Source organism: Lepeophtheirus salmonis, chromosome 5 (genome assembly GCF_016086655.4).
Source record: "Lepeophtheirus salmonis chromosome 5, UVic_Lsal_1.4, whole genome shotgun sequence".
Classification (NCBI taxonomy): Eukaryota; Metazoa; Arthropoda; class Copepoda; order Siphonostomatoida; family Caligidae; genus Lepeophtheirus; species Lepeophtheirus salmonis.
Window position 1 is genome coordinate 19,593,730 of NC_052135.2, and position 11,554 is coordinate 19,605,283.

Here is an 11,554-nt window from a genome sequence, read left to right on the forward strand (position 1 = left end):
AAATCAAATCAAATCCCGATGCGATTTTAGTAAAACTACCATTTTGTTATCTGGGGCGTAACCAGGATTAAATATATATATATATATATATATTTAGTTTTCAGAATTCTTTTGAAAAAAATATACAATTTGATATCTGAAAAATTTCCAACCTCAACAAAAATTCACAAAAAAATCAATAGTATATAATTATTTAAAGAAAATTAAATTTTTTGGAAAAAAAAATTAAAGTTTTTGAGAAATTCAAGAAAAACCCCTCGATTCTCCGATACCAATTAATTGTAACATCACTATACATAAACTAGACTTAAATTAAAAGTAACGAAATTATAGTAATATATTATATAGATGCTCAAGCTTGGCTGATATATCGAGATATCGATTAAATCGACTGATTATAGGAGGTCTAAAAATGATCGGTAATAGACTAAAGTTTCCGGATAATTAATGATATTTTTTGTCAAGAAACGAAATGTATTTGATACTGACAACAAATATAGGTTAAGGTATTCGTCATCACTATTAAATCTTTTAATTTTCATTATAAGTTGTGATATTTGATTTGATTTATGTTCAAAGAATTAAAAAAAAAAAAACTTTGTCCTTTGTCCAACATTTTTGTGAAAAATGTTGACTTAGTGACATATGTATTAAGTAATTCAAACTTAAAGTTTCTATTATATTTATACCCACGCATGTAAAAGCATGATTTTAAAAGTAGAAATCGTACTTAAAACTTTTAAAAGCTGTTTATATTTATTAATTTCTATTTTATAGGGTTTTGAAATTAAAAAAAAAAAAAAATTGGGCCATTTTTAAAGGAAATCCATATTTTATGTCAATTTTTTTATCTTTTTATTGCTCTAAAAAAAGTTTGATCTGCAATAAGTCGACAACAACTCAAATTTTGAGAAATTTGCATAAAATAAAAATTTTAATACTGTGTTATTGCTATATAATCTTATACTTTCAATTAAAATACAAAGAAAAGTAAACTTTATAAATTTTTTGTAAATATTTTCTAGGTAAAATTTGTTATTTTTATTCAAAAGTAATTTTTTGAATACAAATGAAGTCAAAAAAAAAGAAAAAAAAGAAGAAAACACTTATCCATGGAGACTGCGTAGATATGAGCACTCATCATAAGACTTACTTTAAAAATCTACACAATTATTGAATTAGCAAAAATATAATTAATAGTTATTGATCTAATATAAAATTTCAACTCATTTTCTTATAATATATTTTATTTCCTACTTTAATTTTTTTTTTACTTTTTCATTCCATTCATAGGAATGAACAAAAAGATTTCAAATTTCTTTTTCTTTTCATACTCCCAAGATTCTAGAGAAATAGTAAAAAAAAAAGTTTTTTACTCATTAAAAAAAATGTCATCAAAAACATTAATATTTATACACAAATGAGTTTAACGTTAGAATTACGGGGGTGTAATATTTAATTCCATTACATTTTTATGTCAACTTTTCCTTAGTTCCAATTGAAAACAAAAACACTCTATTATTTCACTTACACTAGTACTTGACATTGCCTGGAGTAATAAAGCGATTTTTTTTCGCTTAATTAATATAAAAAATAAGTCTGCCAGGAATTTTCAGTGTTACTTTCTATTTTTGATGTGTACACTCACACGTACCAAATTAATACTGATGTATATTCATTCGCGCGTTCTGTCCTCAAAAATGAAAAAATAGTAATAAAAATTGAAAAAAATAACTTAATATTATTTAATTCTGTGGAGCGTTCATTAATAAAAAAAAAAAAATTAATTTTAACATACCAGCGTTTATATCTAATTCAAATCATTACATATACTGAAAATACACATGAATTGTGAGCTACGTAAAAGAACAGTGTTCTTTTTATACATGTACATTCCTATAATATTCCATTAATAGTATACGACCATATTGCTATATGATATACATTATGGCACACTATATTGGTGATTCATATATATTTTCATAAATTCAAACATAAAGACAGACAAACTTTGCTTATTAGTATAGATGAAAGTTATTTGTTTTTTCTCCGCAATTAATAAATCTAAAAAAATAAATTGACAACTTTCTTTGAAATAAGTAGAATAATCTACGTATATAGGGTTATAATTGGTGTTTTTTTAAATTAATATCTTATAAAATAAATCACGTCACATTAAAAAGTCATGTGTTTGAATAGCATCATTTCATTTTTGATACCTCGGTCATTTAGGATTTTAAAAATCACGATCATTTAAGCATTAAATTTTGAAGCTAAAACATTGTTTTAGAAGAGCCCATAATGCTGCCTGTATTTACGGTATCACCCCCTAGATATACGTTTCTGATATATATATATACAATCTTTGTGCTTATTTGAGATTCCAAAATCTAAAATTATTTATTAAAAGCGCACTCTCATTATTTAACTTAAGAGTCTGGGAATATGTTCAATGAACTGATATGAATAAAGCCTCTACTCCTAACCATCTGTTTTATTGTAAGGAATAAAAGAACAAACAACATAAAAAGGTATATAGTTGAATATTGAAACACATATTTGATATGAGGAATGCAGCATGAAAAATTAAATCCTCATTTTAAAGCGAACAATATACATTAAACCGGTTTCTGAGACAGATTGCCAAGGAATGGGATTCATGTAGCTAGTTAATGCTCATTTATTTGCTCAAGAATGTCATTACGACTCTCTATCTTCTTTGGATATCTAAATAATCCGTCAGGAGGAGCTTTGTCATGTTGTCAGCTTTGTTATTTCATAATGTTCCACTTTATAGGATTAACTATACTCTATCAAAATGAAGAAGGAGAAGTGTGCCAATTCCTCAGGGTATTTTGAAGGCCATTTTAAGTATATTTAAAAGTAAGTGTTTGAGGTCCCTTGTATGATCCATAAACATGCAGATTTTTATCCTATTACATTGTGGGGATCTTATTAGAAAAATGTTGAATTAAAAAAATATAAATTGACATTGGGGTCAAACATGTGTAGATTCTGGATATATATATATCTATTAAATACCTATACTAGGGTGTAGCTTATTTTTACATTTTTCGATGTTTTTGGTGTTTAAAGTCACAAAATATTTTTTTTAATATTAACATATCATTGGCCAATTTTGATCCTTTTCGAAAAATATTTATAGGTAGCTCAACGGTCATAAAGTTTTATAAACTTTCACATTTTTTGAGAAGAAATTGCGTTTTTTTTAATAGTAATAATAAATTAATATATATGTTGTTGATCTAGGCCTCAAATGACTACAGATGTATTTTTTTAATAAGTTTATCTTTCTAAAAAAGTTTTTGCAAACTTTTTTTTATTTAAATACATTTTTGGTTTATTTTAGAAAATTTGGTCATTTAAGTATATTTCTAAAATATAGGTCTGGAAAAACGTCATCAAACCTGTACCTATATAAAACATATGATATATCCTTGTAATTTTTTTTATATATCAATCAAATTATTTGATTAATATACGGTAACGAACAAACATATAGATAAACAGCTACAATTTATTCAACTTTAATTATCGTATTTTTGAAAAAATAAATACTAGATTTTTGTGAATAGTTTTTGATAGTAATTTTGTTAAGCTGAATTTGTTATTTCAATAAAAAAAGCTGTAATATCTTGTAAAAGTAACATATTCTTCTTTTTAGAGAAACTGTAAATTTTTAAGACTTGAGGGCCATTCAGTTATTTCTTAATATACACTGCTCAAAAATTACAAATGATATGTTAAATAAAAAAATAAAAATATTTTAATACCATAGAGACCAAAATTTTTAAAAATTTAAAAATATGCTCCATCTAAAAGTAAACTCGTTGCATGACTTGGAACACCGATTCATTAATTAAGTTATCATTGACATACTTTTGAATTACATAATTACTAGATAAAAAAATAGGGACGTATCAAACACTTGTTAAAAATTCAACAAGGCACGATTAATTATTAGTTTCCTCCAATATCACTGGAGAAATGTCCAAAGTTCAAATCCTTACATTTTGTTTTACCTTTATTATTCAATTATTTGAATATGAAGCGTTTCCTACGTATAGTAGTCTTGCAGATGAGTTGGGGAAGGAATCAAACTCTTGCAGTAAGTCTATGGTTTCTTAGACCAGGATTTACAAATTATGACGTGTATTTATTTCAAAATCTTCTCAGACTGTGGTATTTCCAAGTTTGGAGCAATGTCCTGTGGGAGTCGTGAAGGAAGAATTATTGGAGGAAGAGTCGTGAAGGAAAATGAAATCCCCTGGCAAGTTAATATAGAGATGTGCTTTTTCGACATCTGTGAACGACTCTGTGGAGGGAGTGTGATTGGGCGGAAATACATCCTTACTGCTGCTCACTGCATATTACACAATACCCATCATTTACAAGTCAGTTTAGGGTTACTGAATGACTCCAATCCTATTTCTGATGAAAGAGTTTATAGTATAGAGTCCACTAAACTCCACAATGATTGGAATGCCGTTGGAGCTCAAAATGATATAGCACTTTTGAAATTGGATCGGGATATCGAATTTGACACTGCCGTGAGACCCATATGTCTTCCCTCCAACCCAGATAATTTATTTGCCAAAAAGCCAGCAGTGGGTAAGCAGAAAATTCTTTTATTAAAGCCACTAGTCCAGGGGTTTTAGACATACAGTCTCACTGCTATCATGTCTCATGCATTTCCTCCCAATGTCACTCACTCATGCAATTCCACCGAATATTAAACAATTGTCATGACAGTATGAATGGCTGATTTTGAGTCACAATGTTCAAAATGGAAGTCGGTCATCCTTATCATAATTACCTCAAAATATGCTACTAGTGTTGATTAATTTTTTATTTGAAGTCAATTAATATTTTTGATTGTACGTATTATTATTCATTTGCCACAATTTATTTAAAAACTTGAGATCCTAATTGAATGAAATCATAATAATTAAAAAAAAGATTATTTTGTTCGAACCGACTCCAACAAGAAATATATATTACCCATATTTATTTAATTACTTTAAAAAAAACAAAAAAACATTACATTAATTTGTTTGTGCCATGTTCCCTATGTGGTCGTTTATTCCATCTAGGCACGTCATTCATGTGTACATGATTTTAAGTTAACCATTCTCCCTCCCACAATAAGGATATATGTCGTTGTAACCCGGGTCCCCTTATGGTGCTCTGTGTTTTGTTAATGCCCCCTTATGATAGAGAAAACTGTCTTATGCATATTTATATTCTTCAATGTTTGAGTAGTGAGTGGATGGGGAACAACGTCAGAGGAGAATTATGAATCGAGTCCCGTGATGAAAAGAACAATTTTGCATGTCCTTGAGAATGGTGATGACAAATGTAGAAACAATGATCCATATCGTCGCCCCCTTTCCAATAAATACATTTGTGCTTTTGGAACAGACACTGATGCTTGCCATATAGATAGTGGTGGCCCTCTTACATTAGTGGAAAATAACACATGCTCTTTGGCAGGAATTGTGTCTTTTGGAAATGGATGTGCTAAGAAGGACTTTGCTGGTGTTTACACAAGAGTGTCTGCCCATCTTGATTGGATACGGGAGAACACTTTGGTAAATAACAATGATTTATGAAATGATTAATGAATACCAATATTATTTTCTCAATAGGATGACGAATGTTTAAACAGGAGGCACACGTGATTTGTAAACAAACATTAAAATGAGTAAACATATCCAATCTTACATGGTGATTTGTGAAGTGATACTAAATATGTTATTACTTATTTCTCATTGGGTTACCTTACCTGTAACACCAAAAATTGGTCTTACCTTTTAGACGAAAAATAATTATTTAAAGTGATGACCCATGACTTTAAAACTATGTAAATAAATATTATAATATTTCTTCATAATAATTGAAATGCCACCGTGTGAAACAAATATAAAAACATGTTAGAATATAATTTATTCTTAAAGTGGAGTGCAGATTTTTATTTTCAACTAGCACTCTTCAATTTAAAAAAATACAAACTTCATCATTTTTTTTTTTTTTTTTTGATAATTGTAAACTTATTGATACAAGACCTGACCAGATTGTAAATGATTAAATCGAGAGGCCATTGTCTTCTCTACTTCTGTATAACTTTTAAAGGTATAAAAAGTATTCGTTAAAATTATTCCAAAAAGTCTAATATCTTGTCCCAAAAGTTTTAGCTCTAAAATTTAAAAAAAAGTTTATTATCTCTTTTAAAAAATATTTTTGACAAATTTGGCATTTATAAAAAAACAAAATAATTTTGTCAAAATCCGCGTACGTTATTAATGACGTCGCCATTACATAACTTGCCCCTCCTTGCAAATACGTTTTGTTGAGATGAATACAGCAGGTACTTCATAGAATCAACGTGGATTTCACGATTCGGTTTATTTTATTTTCTAAAAATAAACTATATTGTAAATAATTTTGTACACCGACGTTTCTGAGACAACAATTCCGTGCAAATTTAATTAATATCAACTTAATTTAATTTTTTTAATCAATATCAAATATATTAATCTAGGGGAGACAGGAGACGGTTGTAACACTTTTTGCTTCTATCTCAATGAATGGGAAATGGTTTGCCATACCCTGTTATTGGTTAAATCTGCTCATGAACTATACTAGTCAAAAGTTTTTTTTATTTCAATAAAACTCATCAAATTTTGAAGCTGTCCATGTAAACAGTTGACATTTTCAAGGTGCTGAATAATAAAATTTAAGTATATTATACCATTATAATAAATATATTATAATATATTACAATAACTTCAGAAAATAAATTAAATCAACAATTAATTAAATGAGGAGTTGACTTAATTTACTCACAAAAAATATCTAGGAAGAACCAAGAAAAATAATTTAACTTGATTTTGTGTTCATTAAGAGATTTCTCTAAAGAAAGTACCTGAAGAAAGAGTTTCAGTACCTCAGATCAGATGAAAGAGATCCGAACAATTTGATTGCATATTTAAAAATACATCTTGATTAAAATTTAATTGGATAAATTATATTAGTCATGTGTTTAACTCTCCACGGTGTTCCCTATACCAATATTTTTTTATTAAAATGTTAATAAAAATTGCACCAAATTGTCAGCGCATGCATAATTATATAAGGTTACAATGCCCAAAATATACATGAAGATAGTAAATAGCCATGGAAAAATATAGAATTTTTTTTTGTGTAAGTAGTATTGAGGTAGTTATTTTTATCAACCTCAATCCCTTGGACATCACATATCGTTAGATTGTCGTAATTTATAAATGTTTCCTCTTGTCCATTCATGTTTCGGCTCAACAGTACATAAATCAATTTGTTGTTATTCAAAATTTGAAAATTCCACAAAAGTCAAATGTCTATTTATCATACACGAACACTCACGGCCTTACCTCAATAAGACAAAAAGTTACATTTTATTTTGCGTTCAGTTGTCAGTTTTTCTGTTTCTTTTCCTTTGATCAGTATTCTTGACGTTGATTGTTTAAATTTTAATTATCTTTTGTTAAGCTGAGAACAATGATTAAATAATAACTCCAAGGTTAGGAAGAGTTGGCTAACTACTAGTGATAGGTTCGGGTAATACCCCTTACCCTTGGACTCGTATCCGGAACATCAATGAAAAATATACCCGCATTTGACCCGTATAAAGGGGTACTCGGAAGGTAAAAACTCTTCACGGGTAATATTTGATCAAAATAATCTGGGTATTTATTTTCCGAGTCGGGTACCCGTTTAACTCCATTTATGTTTGAAAACTGTAGCATATCCTACTGTAGACAATAAAAGAAAGCTATTTGTATTTAAATAAGGCAACCTCGTATATTTTTATTAAGTTTATTTTATGATTACAAATCTAAGGTCTGTTGATTTTCTTTTGTAGTCCATAGAAATATTTCAACAAATGTATTTTTATTTCATCAATAAAAATAAACTTTGCCTAGGTATTTTATTTTATTAGATGAAGTGTGAGGAAGAGTGTGATCCTTTTTCAACTTGCCAAGGCATGGACCTGGATAGACCTGGAAGTAGTATGGAAGAATTATTTGATTATTATGAATGGAGTCCAGATGAAGATTTTATTGTTTTCCCCACTCTCTTAATTTGGTAGTTCAAGAGGTAATTATCAAGAAATGATACTGCACCTTAGGAATAAAGTTAAGTCAATTTTAACATTGACAAGACGAGGCGCAAATGCAAAGCGACTAGTTAATTAAGCTTAATGTATAATTATTTTGTATTTTGTTTATTTTATAGCTATAAAATATATGACAAGAAGAGTGATATAATACATTCTCATTGATGACGCGCATGTAATAAAAAAATACTCAAGTATCAATGAAACTCGTTTAAGTACTCGAATTATTAGTCGGGTTTAATCGGGTCCAAAGATTCATTACCCGCGATTACACGTTCACCAAAAAGATACCCGAAAACCACATCCATACTAACTACTGTTTGACTTTGGTGTTTTTTTTTTGTTCTCTTTCCGGGAAAGGCTGCAAAATATAACATTAATAACGATATGTACTGCGTACCGCAGTCAATATTTAAAATTAATAAATTAAATATCGTTCCCTGATTAATATTATTTTTTTAATCAAAATTGAAAACTTCTACGCATATTTTCATGAAATAGTCGAGACTATATCAGGTTAAAAGAGGATGTCGTTACTTTTATTGTACCACGCAATATTTCAAACAAAATAAATATAAAAAAGGTCCAAAATCATCTTTTAGTTAGGCAGTTTATTGTAATTTCTTGCCAACAATGGAATAATTATTTAATAATTGTTAATTCGGAATTGTGCACATCTTAACAAGAGTAATTCTATTTCAAGCAATAAACGTTAAGACTACTGATTAGGGGGATAAAAAACAGAAATACAGGCAGTGGACAACAAAATACTGAGTAAATTTTTGTTTTTGTCCGGTAACGGCAAAGGACAAGATATTAGTCTGTGATTAATAAAACTTTTTAGAAGATGAGGTTGCGTAAAATACAATTAACTCCTTCTTCCGAAAATTAAATTAACAGCGTGTTTATGGGGAATGTATAATGCAATTTACTCTCCTTTAGCTTAATTAAATTTTAATTAGAGTTCAGATTTCATTATATGTTTAGTTAAGATTTCAAATATGTCTTTATTTTTTATTGCAAGTGATTAGTATTCAAAATTGAAGACAATAAAATATATAAAATTGTATTTTATAACGAATCATTGAAGCTGAAGTTGCCAAGGGTTACTTTTAGACAATTTTCTATTTTGTGAAATGTAATACTGATAAATTATCCAAGTTTAACATAATGATTAGTGCATATAAAGAACATTTTTTTATACAAATTGAAAAAATCTAAACAATATTTTGATGATTTCAGTGGTTCTAGGAAAATTGCAAGTAATTTATTAAAAATTTCAAGTTGAATAATACTTCAATGTAAAATGAAATAGACTTATCAGTTTCAAAAGGATTCAGCTTTGTTTTTGCTTTCATGGTAATTTTGAATTACTCTTTAATCTTACTTTTGATTAAAATTAGAATATAACTACATAATATTTTCTTAAATAATCTTAGTTTAATATTTAAGGCTTTTGTATTTTGATAAACTTAGGTCCAATTTCACCGACTTGGCTTAAATTTATGGGAAAAAATTATCATTACAATGAAGCTCGACTTTAAGTCGAGTTGGTGCATTTGGTCCTTAAAATTATTGTACTCATGTGTACATCCCTTATTTTATGAAAAATGGAATTTTTTTAATGAAATACTGTATCATGGCATGTTAGGAAAGAAAAAATATATTTTATTTCATTCAATAAGAAAGTTTGTAATGTATGTCTAATAAAATATTAATTTATATTAAAAATGGCACTCAAAAGCAAAATTAAAGTTTTTTGTTTTTTTTTGGTTTAAGTGGAAAAAAAAAATATTTTTTAAGCTATTTTTGCATTTTCAAATTCACCAAAAAACTTTTTACTATTTTCAAATTAATTAAATGATGTTTGATGTATTAAAATATTATCCAAACTGAAATTTTTAACAAAAACCGGCAATTTTCAACATAAGCAATTTTCTGTGTACGGATTGTAACATTCAATTATTACACTTTAGAAACAAATGGTATATTTTAGAGACGAAATATAAATGATCTAAACTACAATTGAGTAAATTTTGCGATGAAGTCTTTCCAATATACAATTTATGAGTTGTTATATTTAAAAAAAAAACAACCATTGTATATATTTAATCAGTTAGATGTTATTGAAAATGACTAATTATTTTCCAATTCGCAGATATGCAAAAAAAAAAAATAATTTACTATAATTTGAGAAGATTAACCAAAGATTCTTCAATAAAAAACATGCTCGTAATTTTTGATTTGACAAAGATGCATTGATTGTATTTTTCAAAAACAGTAAATATTCAAAATTCATAATTTTGGCAAATATACGATTTTGATATACGAATTTGATAAGTGTGATTCCATTTATTGGTTTAGAAAGCCCAATTCAAAAACCAAAGGGTTGTTAATAATTTCGAGAACAATACCTCTAAAAATTGTATTTTTGATCTTAATATTACTTTTTTTTATAGATTCTAGAACCCCATATAAAATATAGTAAAGTGTAAACCCATATATCAAAATAATATTAATAATAGTGATACAACTGACCTATAGAAACCAATAACTAGACTTTAAGAAAACTTACAACATATAGGTAATTAAAGTGTCAAGAACTTTTATAGCTTGGTATAGAACCTAAAAACTTTTCCATAACATTATTATTATTTTTTTTTGTAAATTCTACTAGGGCCTCTTTCTATTGTTACAGTTTGCTTCAAAGTAATATAACCTAAAATAATAAAGCCAAATTTTCCTGATAATGACTCAATTGAATAAGTTAGTGTTAAACATAATATCATTTTACTATAGGGTTGACATTAATTATAACTTATTAAATGTATGTGTTTTTGTTAGATCGTTTATTTGGATAAATTAAAACTTAATAATAATGTAAAGAGAATGAAAGCTTTGAATTGGCAACACGTGATAAATTTTTTCCAGTTGAAAAAATTAAAAAAAAATGAATAATCCACGGACAAATTTCGTTCAGACTTTGTAATGTTCCGATATTTTTTTTAGAAACCTTGTTTTCTCACTTTTAACAAAAGAAATCATTCATAAACGACATGGTTCTTTGTTTAAATAATTTTAACTCCCGTCTCTCCCGGCCTTGCAAACTTTTGTATTTCTTTTCTGCAACCCCTTTCATGTGTTTATTTTTTTCCTCTACGAAAAGTGCAAATGCCACTGTATGGTACAAGTAATACTGGTTAATATGTACATCATATTTAGAAGTGTATGAAAGATGGCCTCTAAAGTGGGAACGACTTTTTATAGTTGCATTTTGAACATTATTTTTTCTTTAAAGCAGCTATCATTATTATTTTATTTTTGAGAAGGGTACATTTAAGTATAAAGTAATAACCAGTGGGTGTGCTCAAGAAAAAC

General features: G+C 27.6%; 1 protein-coding gene across 1 annotated transcript; it reads left to right on the forward strand.

The window, feature by feature from the left end:
- Positions 1-4,006: 4,006 nt before the first annotated feature.
- Positions 4,007-5,917, forward strand: LOC121118745 (trypsin-1). The gene is made up of 4 exons (XM_040713331.2): positions 4,007-4,129; positions 4,198-4,632; positions 5,284-5,612; positions 5,670-5,917. The coding sequence occupies exons 1-4, from the start codon at positions 4,009-4,011 to the stop codon at positions 5,700-5,702; spliced, it is 918 nt and encodes a 305-aa protein (XP_040569265.1). The 5' UTR covers positions 4,007-4,008; the 3' UTR covers positions 5,703-5,917.
- Positions 5,918-11,554: the final 5,637 nt, after the last annotated feature.

Coding starts and splice junctions, on each gene's coding strand:
- LOC121118745 (XM_040713331.2), top strand. CDS start 4,009: ATGTCCAAAGTTCAAATCCTTACATTTTGTTTTACCTTTATTATTCAA. Junction 4,130..4,197: donor GAAGGAATCAAACTCTTGCA/GTAAGTCTATGG, acceptor AAATCTTCTCAG/ACTGTGGTATTTCCAAGTTT. Junction 5,613..5,669: donor GGATACGGGAGAACACTTTG/GTAAATAACAAT, acceptor TTTTCTCAATAG/GATGACGAATGTTTAAACAG.